This window comes from Caloenas nicobarica, chromosome 10 (assembly GCF_036013445.1).
Source record: "Caloenas nicobarica isolate bCalNic1 chromosome 10, bCalNic1.hap1, whole genome shotgun sequence".
Classification (NCBI taxonomy): Eukaryota; Metazoa; Chordata; class Aves; order Columbiformes; family Columbidae; genus Caloenas; species Caloenas nicobarica.
In genome coordinates, this window is record NC_088254.1 from 4,321,130 (window position 1) to 4,335,244 (window position 14,115).

Sequence of the window (14,115 nt, forward strand, 5' to 3'; positions counted from 1 at the left end):
ACTCCTATCACCTAGTCTAGGTTGTTCTCCATTTTCACCTTTGTGTTAGCTAAAACACCTAGTAATGGTCTTGTGTATTTTAAAAGCAGTTTGTGCCTGCCATATTCCCTGCATAACAATATTCCCTGTGTTCTTTTGCTGGATTGGAGTAGCATTCCTTCAGCTGCTCAGTTCTATAGAAGTGTAATTTAGGGTGTACCCCACATACATCTCATTTACATACAGGCAAATACTTCCAAATAAAATTTTTATCTTTCAGAAGCTCAAGCTCTATATTTCGGCCTTCTTTAAAAAGGGTTCTTTTTTACTTCCTCTGAGGTGTTGCGTACTTCCCTTAACTGATGAATAAACTAAAACCACATGTGTGAGGTATGCTGCTGATGTCATATATCATGCTGACATCACAGCAGAACAATCTCATTAAAGCTTTTTTTTTTCCTTATACCTGTTTGTTTTCCAGGAGAGTTTGTATTAAGACAGGGTTGGAAACAGCTACCACCCTTTAGTTAAAGCATGATAAATGTGCTCCATGTCACCACACAATTGCTGTGACAGGTGTTGAACTGAAGTGACCGCATAGCGTTCACTGGGACCCCAGCGCTGAGGACAGGCTCTCGTTGCCCAGCGTACAGCACACCACCTCGGCCGCTTTCCCTTTTCCCAAAATAAGCTGCTGTGAGACTTGGTCAACACTTTCCAGCTCCAGTCTATTTATGTATAAAGGCAGGGGAGATTAACTGAGCAGTTACTTCAGTTGTGAGTACATACTTCCAAAAATACATTTTTCAAGGATTAGACACAAGTTACTTGGAGCTATAGCTTTTATTTTTAAAAAAAGTAAAGCCTTCTCTCATGCTAAACAAAATCAAAATTGTATGTAAACATATCTGATGTTGCAGATTAGCATTACTAAAATGCTTTCATCATATAAAAAAAACACATAGGAGGAGAGTGGTACTCCTAAAAACTGCCAAAAGAGTTAACCAAAGGATCTGAGTCAAGACATCTAAACTGGACAGTCATAAATGTGAATTTCTTGGTCATCTCCAACAGACACAATTTTGGACCCACTTCCATTGTATTTCACTCCCCAAACCTGTAATTAGAACATACACAAGGTTTTCAGTGTGAGACTTAAGAAAAAATACCTTCATAGTAGTCATGTTTATCAACTGCAACAAGCAGAGGAGGATTATTTAAGATCACTTTAGCAGAGCTGGTCCAGTTATGGCTCCTGTTTTAACAGCAGATGTGGTTGATGAAAGACACACTGCCCTCTAGTCGCCTGACAAGGTCTGACGTTCCACTTCTACTGGCACTGGATTACACAATCTAAAGATGCTTGAAAAAGGCTGAAAAGTACTTCAGTTTGCATAAATCCAACTTAACATTTTCACTCTTACCCATCCTGCCTTCCTTTCTGAAAAGAGTTTTCTGCAGTCCTTTCAGGACAGCAAGAAAGGAAATATTTTTCGTGCAGACTGACACATCTGGACAGACTGAAGAATAATCCAGTTTATCCTTGGACTAATTAAGAAAGCCATTTACTTACCATGCAAAACTTAGAAAAATTCAGGTCAGTCCCCCAAATTAAACTTGGGACAGTTAGACAAACACGACCAATCCCCACCTCTCTCAGCAGGATGGCATCAGGAAAAGTGAAGGCTCCCCACTCCCTTAGCGTGAGATTGCAAAACAGCTGTACTGACAACAGCATGTTTGGGGGAACCTCGTACACCATTTTGTATTAATACCTAAACCCAGCCTTCCATAGAGCTCACGCATCTCAGCCTTCCACAAACTTAAGAGATCATAGACAACAGCTAAAACAACACTGGAAATCCCATTCTGCTTTGTAGTTGAATACTAAAAGAAGGTTACCAGCAAAAAAGTACTATGGAAGAAGAGTCCAAATAAAATCTGAAAGAACTTCCTTTGTCAAGTCTTCCTCTATAATCCATTGAAAAATAGCCTTGTTCTATTTAACACCTAACATTTGGGAAAAAAAAGTAACTTGGTAGACACCCAGCTGCTTCTTTCCTCAAGGGTAGCTGTCACTCAGGAAAAAAAAAAAAGAGTTTCAAGGCTGCTTTCAAGCATCTTTTTAGATTAATTTCATCCTTTTAAATAAGTATTTTCCCCACTTACACAGGCACACACTGTGTAAATGGTAGAAATATGACCATAGACAAGATACAAAACAGAGTCTGGAAAGAATCCTTGTGACCTGTCAGGATTGCTGTTATTTGGGCCTGAAAAAATTAATTACTTGGAAGAGATCAACCTACGCGTTCAGAACATTAGTTCAATATTAAGTGCCAAATAATTACAAGCATCTTTTAGGATTTAATTACAGCGAGCTAAAGTCCAAGCCCGAAGCTACAGCACCAACCTGAAGCACAAGTGTGCACAACTACAAACTACAGTTCTGTGAACATGGTGACGTAGGGAAAGCAATAAGAGACACACCTGATCCTGGTGGTCAAAGAAAGTGTGAACGCAGGTTCTCGTCCCAGCATCCCAAACTTTTACGCTTTTATCAGATGAGCTGAAAGAAAAATAGTATTGGTTGATGCTTAAATTAATAGATTAACTATAGTTTAGTGCAAAACTTAAAAGAACTCACACGGTAGACATAACGAACCGGCTTACGACCATCAAATACAAAGGAGTGTGTCTTCCACCAGGTTCCAGTTACCTTTAAAATATCTTTACTGTTTCAGTAGCTGCACTTTGAAAATGAGGACTCCTGATTTAGCCAAAACATTATTTAAACTTCTTTGGATAAAGAAACTTCTGCTACATATACTAGGTCCCTAGCTGCCTGAGCTGTGTTAAGAGCTAACACTAAAGTTCAACTAGATCCGTGTACTACTACATTAGGTTGTACTTTTTAATTCAACAGCAAATTTTTAGCTATTTAGAATCAAATTGCCCTTCTCTTGGCTACAGATGTTCTTCACTTGCAGGAAGCTACACTGCAGTGAGATGACTTACACTATAAAATACTACTCACTGCAACTGGTATCACATCACAGACTGGCTCCTGAGTCTTTAACTGTAACATACGTTATTCCACTGCAATTCGTACACATTTACTTTTTATGACCCATCTCCCTTTATAAACTCTTTTTTTTTCAGTAAGCATAAACAAGTTCAAAATCCTCCATACCTGGAAACAAAATGTGTATCATCAGGACAAAATGCTACATTTAATACCCAGGATCCATGACCACTTAATGTGCCAGCCAAATTTGCATGTTGCCTGTGGACAGAACAAATTTTAGAAAACTTCAAATTTTAACATTTGGTTTGCGAACTCCAGGGAAAAAGCAACAGGAATATGCTCTAGCTATTGCAGACAGGAATGGTTCAATGCAAGGCCATGGGAGGTGACTTCTGGGTGTTTGTTCATCCAAGCTGAACTGGTGTTAACAACAGATTCTGGTTTTCCATTTTAAATGGTTGACATACAAAGAAGTCACTAAGAAGAGACACATTGGTGGACAAAACAGTTTCACCATGAAGAAGGGGAAGCAACGCAGGTTTAGAGGAGTGAAGGTCACTGAAGCGGTGCCTTTTCCTTCCCAGAGTCTTCCACGTTTTTTGCACAATGCAACAGAAATGGGTAATAAATACAATTTGTTGGGTACAGAACAAACGTTTAAGATGTGTAAACACAAACACCCAGGACAAATACACAAAACAATTAGCTTGTTGCCTACAGGGCAAATAACGAACAAATTAATTTGTTTTCAAGTTAGGGCTGTCATCCACCTACGCACTTTTAAAAAACTACCTCAGGATGTAGTATTTAATTATTTAAGATTATTTATTACATAAAGAAGTCACCAAAAGCTGAAGGGAATTACAGAGAGCAGAGGGTTTGATATATTTTTTACAGTAATGGCCTCTCTGAATAGTTATTTTCCTGTTAGCATGTCTTGCAAAAATAACTTACACATCGTAGATTTTGATATAGCCATCATCTGAAGCAGTTACAAGTAACTGGGAATCTGGAGAAAATGTCAGTGAACGAATAGGCATCGCATGACCTGAAATTCAAAGTTATACATGGCTTAGAATGTAGCTATTGCTCTTACTAATGACAGCGCTTAAGCAGCTACACCAGAACAGCATGCCCTGTTAAAGGAAAGACCCTTCAGAGGTTGCTTTCTCTGTGTGCCTCTACAGGCTTCTTCACACAACATCAAATGGAAACTGACAGTAATTCTGAACTTTGGATGTTAAGGCATGTCCACTGCAACACAAAAGCATTTATTTTTTCAGCTGTGGATCTTTATTAGAAATTATGTCATAGTTTTAAATATGATTTCATATTGTTTGAAGTGCTTGAGTTTTTTAATTAACTATACAACTGGACAGAAACTGCATGAACATTAAAAGCCCATCTATATGTTAGAAAAATGCGCATCTTCTATAACATAAAATGTTCACTTATTTTTTAAAACAGGAATAAATTGCTATCAAACTGATGCCACAGCAAAAAGAAAAGTCATACGCATAGCAGCACACATTTGGCTTAGCTTCATTCCCTTGTACTGCACTGCGATCCAAGAAGCAACCGCAATTTAAGAATTTACTTAAGCACTACTGACTGTATCTTTTGAGACTGGCATTTATGATGCAAGCCTGGGTTTACAGTTTGCCTCTAATATTTTAAGTGGTTGAAGTTACAGCACAGTAAATAACTTAATACTGTCTAACGGCCAGAAACATCACCTTGTTAATGCCACGGCTGTTGTATCTTATTCTGACTTGTGTTATATCCTTTAATTTTGTTGAGGAGTGCAGCCAAAACTTGGGTATTGCAAATACACAAACCATTACCTTCTAGCGTATGCAGAAGTTTTCCAGTTGCAATATCAAAAATATTGATAATTCCATCTATTGCTCCACTGGCTAAGTATTTTCCATCTGGACTCTGTAATAAAACACAATGCGTTTCACAACTGTATGCATTTATGCTACGTACCTCCTCAACATCCTCTTGGCAAAACACGATCTAGGCAAAATCCCTGGGCTCCAAAAATCCTGAACACTTCACCTGACTTATTCACAATATGTGAATAAGCAAGATCAAGGCATATTTTCCAGTTATGCAGGAGGGAATGTCACACAGTTTATATTTGGAACTACCAAAGTAGGGCTGTTGTTTAGTATTATGTAGAGATAAACTGATACATGGAAACAAAAAATATCCAATTTACAACATATCACAGCAATAGCAATTTCACATAAGAAATTACCAATTCTGTTCCTTACATATGCAATGCTAAGGATGAACTTTCCTCTGGTGTCCAGAGAATATTCTTTCTTTCCGGTTTCAACACCAAAAATATTTACTTTTCCCACATGACTTCCTGTTGCAAGGTACTGGGAATCAGGTGAAAAAGCCAGGGACCAAGCATCAACTGTATGAAACAGAAAAAGACAGTTACCTGAGTACTGCTTCTAGTTCTTATTCAAGAATCTCGGTTCTGTACGCTTCTGTTTAGATATTTAACCCCCTAACTACTCTTAGTACTCTCAACTCTACTTCATACTCTAAAGAAGAGTTTACAAGCTCATGAAAGTTAATGTCCTTCTATATAATTAATGGAACAGCTCGAGCCATTTATTTCTGTTCAGTGAAAGATCACAGCTTTTAATAAGACCTTGGGCTTATTAGACCCTCCTGTAACAATAAATTCAGAATTTGAAACTACCTGAGTTAAGTCTAAGTTCTTACTTTTCCCCTCATACCCAAAGATATTAAACCAGTAAAAGAAAGCAACACTAGTATCTAGCAAAGCACAGAAGGTGCAGGAGAAACGCAGACATGAATGTAACACATCAACACTCCTCACAACAGAATTTTAAAAACCCATACCTTTTTATAGTAGTACATGGTATTTATCTGGCACAATGTAATTCACAGGGTTTTTTTCTATGAGCTTAATATTAATTACCTAAAACACTGCAAGACCATTCTTAAATTAAGGATTGCCAGAAGACCAGAGAAATATTTAGAATAACATGTTAGGCAGTGAATTTCAATTTGCAAGATGCAACACTGATCCGGACTTCACCTTTACAGTGTTTTGACTTGTTCCCTCGGGCTTGGATGTACTGCACAAATAAGCACCACAGATATGTCCCAAACTCAGTGCAGTGCTTACAAAGAAAGCTCAGATCTTCCTTGTAAACCAATTTGAATAAGCATTTTAATTATTTTTTTAAATATCCTTTTATCACTACATCTAGAAGAGGAAGCTGGTTTCCATTCTGCTTTATGCATCTAGCTAAAAGCATATCTACATGTACCTGAAAAAGCGTAGGTAGTGTAAAAAAGAAGTTAAAAATTGTGCTATACCACTTTATGTTGAATTCATAAAAATCACTTGAATTTTTGCAAACAATGAAAGACTAAAAATCAAAACAAACTAGTCATCTCCTATACCCTAGTAAATACTGCACCATATCTAATTATCTAGAGGAAACACAATTCTTACGCAGAGGCAGCTTAACACTGATATCTTACCAGGGCCAGCATCTATTGACTTGATCTGTTTGCCAGTTTCTAAATCCCAAAGGCGAATATGGGCATCCAGGGAGCTGGAGGCTGCGATGGAGCCCGTGTGGCTGATATCCACAGACACCACACCCAGCTGGTGACCCTCCAGTGTCCATTGGAGATCTAATTTTTCATCATTCCTTTTGTTCAAGGGAAAGAAAAGCCTAATTATGAATAGCTGGGGGTACTTAACCCATCTCCAACCTCAGACAAAACAAACAAGCCAAGCCACATTTCTCCATTTTGTTCAACAAAAGGGGAATCCAACTTCACCCATGAAATGTGAAGACGGCTACACACACATTGTTCTCTGTGCTTAAGGAAAAGAACCAGCTAATCAATCATTTAGCTTGTTTCTGCAGAGCATGTACCTCATCTTAAGTCTGTGAGCAGTCCACCAAAATGCCAGTTGCACATGAGCACACGGGTACCTGCACAGCAGACTGTTCATCTGGCAGCAAAGCGTGAAATGCAACGAGCAACATTTTTATAATTACCACAACAGAGCTACTCCTGTCCTTACAGTGAAGCACATACTTAATACTGCTTTGGCTAAGAAACAGAACAATTCCCTTCCAAAAGCACACTTCGGTGTCACTTGTATGAGGATTAGTTTTCTTGTAATAAAAAAGGAAGATGTGATTTCTTCTTTTACTCTATTCTCATTATTCCTTTCACAGTACACATGCTCCCAATGCATTGCCTCATAAAATGTTGCATTTTCAATTTTTTGGCTTAGAAACACATGAAGTTATACTATTCTCTGGCAGAGGACGTGTAAAATTTGACGGCATTTTCAAAAGGGTTTGTGTTCTTCGAAAACTGAAGCACACCAGAATGCTATGAATCCAAGAGAAAGCACGCATTCACAAACATAAGCTTGCTCAGGAGTTCTGCGTGCCAGGCTACCCCTTCCCTGAGCTAATTTCTAATATCCCTGCAGATTATGGAGCTTCGAGACTGCTGTATGTCCACACTGACTACTTCCAAGGCTTAAAACTGGTCAATACAGAGCACTTACCACTTCCAAACCTTCACTAGATCATCCAGAGAACCAGAGATCACTGTTTCAGAACCATCATTTTTATTTTTTCCCCAGGCAACTGACCAGATGGCATCATCGTGAGCTAAAAGAGAATATACGCATAGAAATTAAAAACTGAGGAGCTTCTTTTGATGCAAGGCAACTACCAGATTTGATAATGCTGAAACTGCTGATTGAAATGCTGGCAATAGCCCTTTGCTTTGCAGGTGCCTCAGTGCTCCAAGAGCCCTGTCACTGTTTTCATTGTTTCTAAACACACGATGTATTTTGTTCACCAAGGTCACTGTTGAAAAAACAGCATAGCCGTTTTTGCGTTATTCAGATTTATACTTAACATACACTTGCGAGCTGACCTGGATTATGTTTATCTGCCATTACCAATTTTACATCATCCAAAGAATCCAGTATTATTTAATACACGTTAGTGTTTTCTCACCTTGCTCTTGCTTGAAGAGAATACCGTACTAGAAAGAAAAAATAATTAATATTACGTATTAGCAGCCTAAAAAAAACCATCAAGCTAGCGATTAGTTTAATTAACGCTGTGTTTTTATTTACCTGTGTGGTCATGTCTTTACGGAAGCAATCTTAACAGGAACGCTCTGCAAGGAGAAAACGCAGTAGGCTCGGCAACAGACTCTGCCTCGGAGACAGCGGCGGGAGGAGACAACCGGGCGGCCCCGGGAGCGAGGCCTGAGGGGGACCCCGCCCTGCTGTCAGCTCCGCTCGCACGGCGAGACGCGCCCGCCGCGCACGGGCCCGCAGCCCCGCCGCGGCCTGGCCTCCCTTCCGCCCGCGGCCTGGCCTCCCTTCCGCCCGCGGCCTGGCCTGGCCTGGCCTGGCCTCCCCTCCGCCCGCGGCCTGGCCGCCCCCGCGCTCCCTCACGGTACCGGGCTGGACACGGAGCGTCTCCCCGTCGCCGCCGCCGTCGCACTGTGATGACGCCTCCACCACGGAGAGGGCGGCAAGAGCGCCTCTCCCCGGAGCCCTTCTCTCCGCCACCACGGCCTCGCGCTCTCTACCGCCGCCGTGTGGCCGGGGAGGCTCCCTCGGCCCTGGCGCCCCGCAGGCCGGCGGGAAGCGCGTGCCGCCGCCTCACGGTACCGACGGCAGCGGCCTGAGCTCCCCCGGCGGGCCCGGCGGTGGCACCGCCCCCCGGCGAGCCCCCCGCGGCGGCAGCAGCTTCTCGGGCAGCGCGAAGGCCGCGGGCCGGCAGCCCGGCTCCCTCAGGGGACGGCGGCGGGGCTGATGTGGGCTCCGCGTTCAGCCGTGCCCTCCCCGGCCCTTCGTCTCCTCACAGCGAACCCCTTGGGCGAGGGGCCGCTCGCTCCGATCGTAGCCGCCCAGAAGCAGGCGGCGTCTTTTGTGTATGATGTAGAGAACGGTAGCAGCCGTCGGTGCTGCGATGGCGGCGATGGTGTGAACTGCGGGAAACGTGGGGACCGGGGAGCGCGTCCGCGCCTGCCGCCTCAGCGGCCCCGAAGTTCCTGACAGAAAATTGGATCTGGCGGCCCTTTGTGAAGGCCGTGGAGGAGGAATGTCAGCCGGCCTGGCGGGACTGAGCAGAAAATTTACTTCTTAGCCCGGGCCGTTGCGTCGTTTTACGAACAGCTGGCTCCCGGGATCCTTGAGTTGCCGTAGGAGTTGGGCAGTACTGCCCGTTTCGCTCACCACAACACAGAACCTTCTCTAGTTTCATTGGAGTGAGACGAGTTTCCCTACTGATCATCTGTTCCAGAAAAAAAAAAAACCAACAAGGTATGGCTTTTTTGGAAGTTGAATATTTTAAGTTGCTGCCTTTGCTTGAGTTAGAAGTGGAAAAAATGTCAGAATTAAAGTTCAAGAGAATAAATCAGATTCCCTGAAGCTTAAAGACAAAGGATCAGTGGCCTTTCACAGCTTTTAATCAGGCTTTATGTGTACACAAAGCTCTTTAAGATCAATAGAACTCGTCTGAGTAAGCAAAGTAACAACCAAAACAGGAATTCTGAATGCGTCTTAACACAGTTCTGCAGTCAAGAATGAAAATCTGGGTAAAACTCCTACATATAATTACATATAATTACAGAGTCCTTAGTTCCCTGATTATTTAGGTTGAGCTCTGAGAGGATTTCAAGGCACACTGCTTTAATATATTGAATTTCAGAAATGCTCATTTTCTTGTTAGTAATGATGCAATAGTAAGCATTGTCCAAAAATGAGAGAAATTAATCTGTTTTTCTTCCTTACCAGGACTCTCCTAAGAATTCTTCTGTTTAAATTTGTGCTTAAAATGTAATACTTTCACTTTATGTTCAAGTGATCAGGATTTAGTTTTGCAATTCAGTATAGAGTACTGCAGTACTGTAATACAACCTTTGACAAAGTGTTTTGAATTCCTCCAGAGTTTTCACACCATGCAAAGTTCTTCTATGTGCTTGTGTTTATTTTGTACATGGAACACCTTAGGCCTTCGTGGGAAAAGATAGTTATTGTTCTCCTGCAAGTGCAGAGTGAGGTTGGTGGTTATTTCCTACATCACTTATGACACAAATCTGTATTTGTTGGAGTGAACGCTGATTAGATGCTGCTCTGGTGCATCAGGAGGATAATCTGAAGGAAATTGTGCCACGTGTTTGGTTTATGGATACACTGCTTCCTTGGAATGGTAACTGAGAGTGTGTTTCTACATGTTTGTCCTTCTTCTGGAGCAGTAGCATGCTTTGTACCTATATAGATATTTCAACCCTAATCGGAATAATACTTTACGAGTGCCTGTGTGTTTACATGACAGTTTTTAAACAGCATTGCAAGGGGAAAAAACTGATGTATTTAAAAACATTATGGTCACCATGATGTTGTGCTAACATGTAGAAGTGAATTAGGCCAAGACTTTGAGGTGCCATATAAACATTGCAAAAGGCACTTCCCAGCCCAAAGCTCAGTTGTAGAGAAGAAGTTGAGAGCAAAACACTTCGTTTCAAAACTAATAGGCTGAGAGCCATTGTGGCCAGCTATTGCAGCCACTGTTCAGATCAGCATTCACTGTTCAACACCTGCCCAGCCTTACACAGAAGCCAAATGCCAAGTAAGCCTTGATTTATTAAGGTCCTGAAGACACATGAGCTTCCATAAAACAGTAAGGCTTGATAATTAACTGGGAGCTTCAGCTCTGCAGGTACATGGACACTACAGCATTCCAATGTTTTCAGACATGTCAACTCCTTTCCCCTCTCCATGCTAAATAATTCGTTTAGCGGTGGGTTTGAGGAAAATGATAATGGTATTTGAAGTTATGTGTGGTGTGTACACAAGTGGGTCATTCATGAATATGTATTCTTGTGGTTATCAGGATGGTACAACCTTGTCAGTTTAGAAAAGGGACTGTGTAACAAACTGTACCTGCAGAAGGCTAGGTTAAGTTACAGGTCCCTTTCAGGGCTGATCCGTCAATTTTGGGTTTGATTTTCCATCTTAAGGTTCAGTGTGGGATCAGTCACAGAAACCTGCAGGTGCCGCAGAAACAAAAGGCGACTTTTCACAGAGTGTGGAGTCTGCGTACAGATTTATACCGTCTGCCCGTTGTGGGGCAGCAGCATCAAGATAATCTCCTCTTCTTTCCAGTAGCGACGGGTTGGCATTCACAATGGAACATTAATCCTTCTGCATCCTTCTTTGTCTGGAGACTCTGAACGGTTGTGGCAGGAGCAAAGAATCCTCTGCTTGTGTTGCCTGATGTGCCTCTAAGAACCCACTAAGGGACTGTGCTCCTGGGGATGGATTGGAATGGCATTTGCACTGGTCACTCATTCATTTCAGATATCTGTCCCCTCCATCAAGTTCCAGGAAAGCAGCAACACACAGTACATATACCTTTTTCTTGAAAGACAGTGTATGAGCAGGTATAATGCACCCATCAGCAGGGTGGTGCATTAGTGTCAGGGTAGTTGAGACAAAAACAAGAACCACAGAAAATCAGATCCTCATACAGTCTGTAGTTCCACTTTTGAAATGAGCCCAGTTGCTTGCGTGCCATTTTGATAGACTTTCAGCTTTTGTTTTCCTCTGCTCACCTGTTTCTTTGTTATACGTTTTTCAGTTGCAGTCCCTTTCTTCCCTTCTCTTGCAACTTCATATGCTTTTTCATGGATGAGTTTGTCTTTGATGGTCCAAACCAGCTGAAGTGGGATGTGGAGTCAAGTATAAATTTTCCTGAAGTTCTATTTTTCACAACCTCTATTGTAAAGGCACTGCGTGTTCCAGGTGATGGCACCACAGCCAGCCAGCAGACTTCATAGGATATAGAGTTGAAACTGCACTCACATCTTTAGTCCAAGTGCTGGCCCAAACAGGGAAATAATATAACAGAAAAGCTCTTCTTTAACAGTCTGAAACCAAGTCCAAATGTTAGTGACATTCTAGCCCTGTGAGTTAAGGAAGGGTCATTATCCCATTTCACGGATGGGTGAAATGTGAAGCAAGGGGGTAGATCGAGGAATGGAACCCTTTTCTCAGCCTCTTGTTGTGTGCTCTCAGCGTGTACCTACACATCAACATTTCTTTAAGCTTACACTTAAATTGCCTCTCTAGCAAGAAATCAAGCCTTTTGATGTATTCAGTCAACAAGCAGTGGAAAGTTCTTGGGACAGACAAAAATGGAAAAGAAAATCAAAACCGCCAGAGACTGAGCATAACAGGAATGCAAACGAGTCGCAGCACTTGCAGGAACAAATCTTTCTCTGACTGGCACTGTGCAGTTCCAGCCCGAGGTGGCCTTCTAGGGTACAGGTCAGAGAAAAGCATTTTCCTTCAGAATGGATGAGGTGGGCAGTGAGGTTGGAGTGGATGAACAGCTGCTTCTAGGAAGAAAAGAAGAAAATAAAACAGTTAATTAAACAAATAAATCCTAAAAGCTAGACTCCCTCCTCCATGGAAGCAACCTCACCCCCACTGTCACCTGCAGAGAAGCCAGAATGGTTACATGTAATTACAGTCCTTTTAATCTCCTGGTTATGGCATTTATAGGTCAGAGGGAACCTTTCAGAGCACACTTGTTTTGAAAGGCATAATAAAGAAAAAAAGCAAAAAAGCATTGTTCTTCGTGAGAGATTTTGTAACTGTTGGTCTGTTCTTGATTATAAGTGAACCCAGACATTATTCTTACCCTATCTTCTCTTTCTCCTTGTGGAAAGACTTCAGTTATTCTTTCATAAATTTGCTGCATTTAATCAGAATTATTATATTTTATTCTTGATTTTGTTCTCTCTTGCAGCTTCTCTTTTCTTTATGGGGCAAGAGGTGGGTCAGGGAGAGTTTCTAAGACCTTAACATGAGCCTGAAATGTTGAATGACTATAAAAAATGCAAGTACGATAAAAGAAACATCTGGTGCTCATTTGTCAGGATGGAAGTAAGGCCCTTTATAACATCAGGCATGTGGTTGGGACTTGCTTTTACAAAACACAAAGTTTCAGCCCATACATCAAATCTAGCAGTAAAACTTTTCTCTCCAGTATGACGAATCTCCCGTGTTTTACCAAATTAATGTATCGTGGCTTCAGATATACATGACAGCTAGTGAGGACCTAATCTATGACTTTACGTACCAAAACTGAAGTACTTGAGCTTTAGGAAAACATTTTTGACTGTTAGTTAATAACTGGCTGTTGTGAGCACCTAAATCATGATCACAGAATCTAAACTACTGTTTTAAGCCTGATCGTGTACTTTTTACTTTGGTATCCATACCTGATGCTACAGAAGGAAATGCTGTCACACATGCACATTAGTCGGCTTTTCTGTGCCAAGTGTCACCCAAGGGATGTTCAGTTCTCAAGTGTGAAACTGTCTGCAATCCCTACCTGTACAAACCAAGATACCATTCTCACAAAGCAAGAGCATGAAGGCATTGAGGATCCCATGCACCTTTTACCCAGAATGCTAGTTCTTCTACTTGCATGTGAAGTTAGGATGGGTGATGACAAAGATGACAAGAGAAAACATGATTTTTTTCTGATCCGTGCAGACAAGTGTTTGAATAGGTTGCTGAACTGGGAGATGGGGAGGAGGGCAGGAGTTTCTTCCACCTGCTTTGCAACATTCTCTGCCCGACCAAGCTGCTCACAATTCACTAATGATAGAATGAAGGCATAATGGTTCCATTCTCTGAATATGTTGTTTGCTTCACTGTAAAATTTATTAATTTTACGCGCTCTTAGGGATTCTCTTTGTAAAGTCACAATCCATTAGGCTGCTTAAATTGGCTTCTAGCCTACTTTTTGCTGGAGTGGGGAGCTAGAAACTGACTGGCAATGTGGCACCTTTGTAACTTCAAGGGTCATTTTGATATAAAAAATTCTTACAGGATCAAATGTAGAGGGTGCAACTCTGTCTTTTTGAGATTAATTAGTAAAAAAACTCAGGAAGAAAACCCTTCATTCATTGACAGTAGGTGCAAAGAATGTTTGTAATAATTGGCGCAGATACTCTCAGAAGCCTCTAGTCGTGTTTAGTGT

The 14,115-nt window shown here is 41.6% G+C and overlaps 1 protein-coding gene across 2 annotated transcripts; it reads right to left on the reverse strand.

Moving 5' to 3' along the window:
• Positions 1 to 742: 742 nt before the first annotated feature.
• On the reverse strand, positions 743 to 8,569 carry SKIC8 (SKI8 subunit of superkiller complex). Of its 2 annotated transcripts, none has more exons than XM_065641632.1 (11): positions 8,513 to 8,550; positions 8,181 to 8,315; positions 8,059 to 8,086; positions 7,599 to 7,704; positions 6,545 to 6,717; positions 5,287 to 5,435; positions 4,852 to 4,945; positions 3,962 to 4,055; positions 3,173 to 3,265; positions 2,470 to 2,548; positions 743 to 1,096 (listed from the first exon to the last, which is right to left on the reverse strand). In XM_065641632.1, exons 2-11 carry the CDS (start codon positions 8,190 to 8,192, stop codon positions 1,007 to 1,009), a joined length of 918 nt encoding a protein of 305 aa, XP_065497704.1. In that variant the 5' UTR covers positions 8,193 to 8,315; positions 8,513 to 8,550; the 3' UTR covers positions 743 to 1,006. The 2 variants fall into 2 exon arrangements, with proteins under 2 accessions (XP_065497704.1, XP_065497703.1); XM_065641631.1 differs by having other exon boundaries at positions 744 to 1,096; positions 8,181 to 8,224; positions 8,513 to 8,569.
• Between the last annotated feature and the right edge of the window lie 5,546 nt (positions 8,570 to 14,115).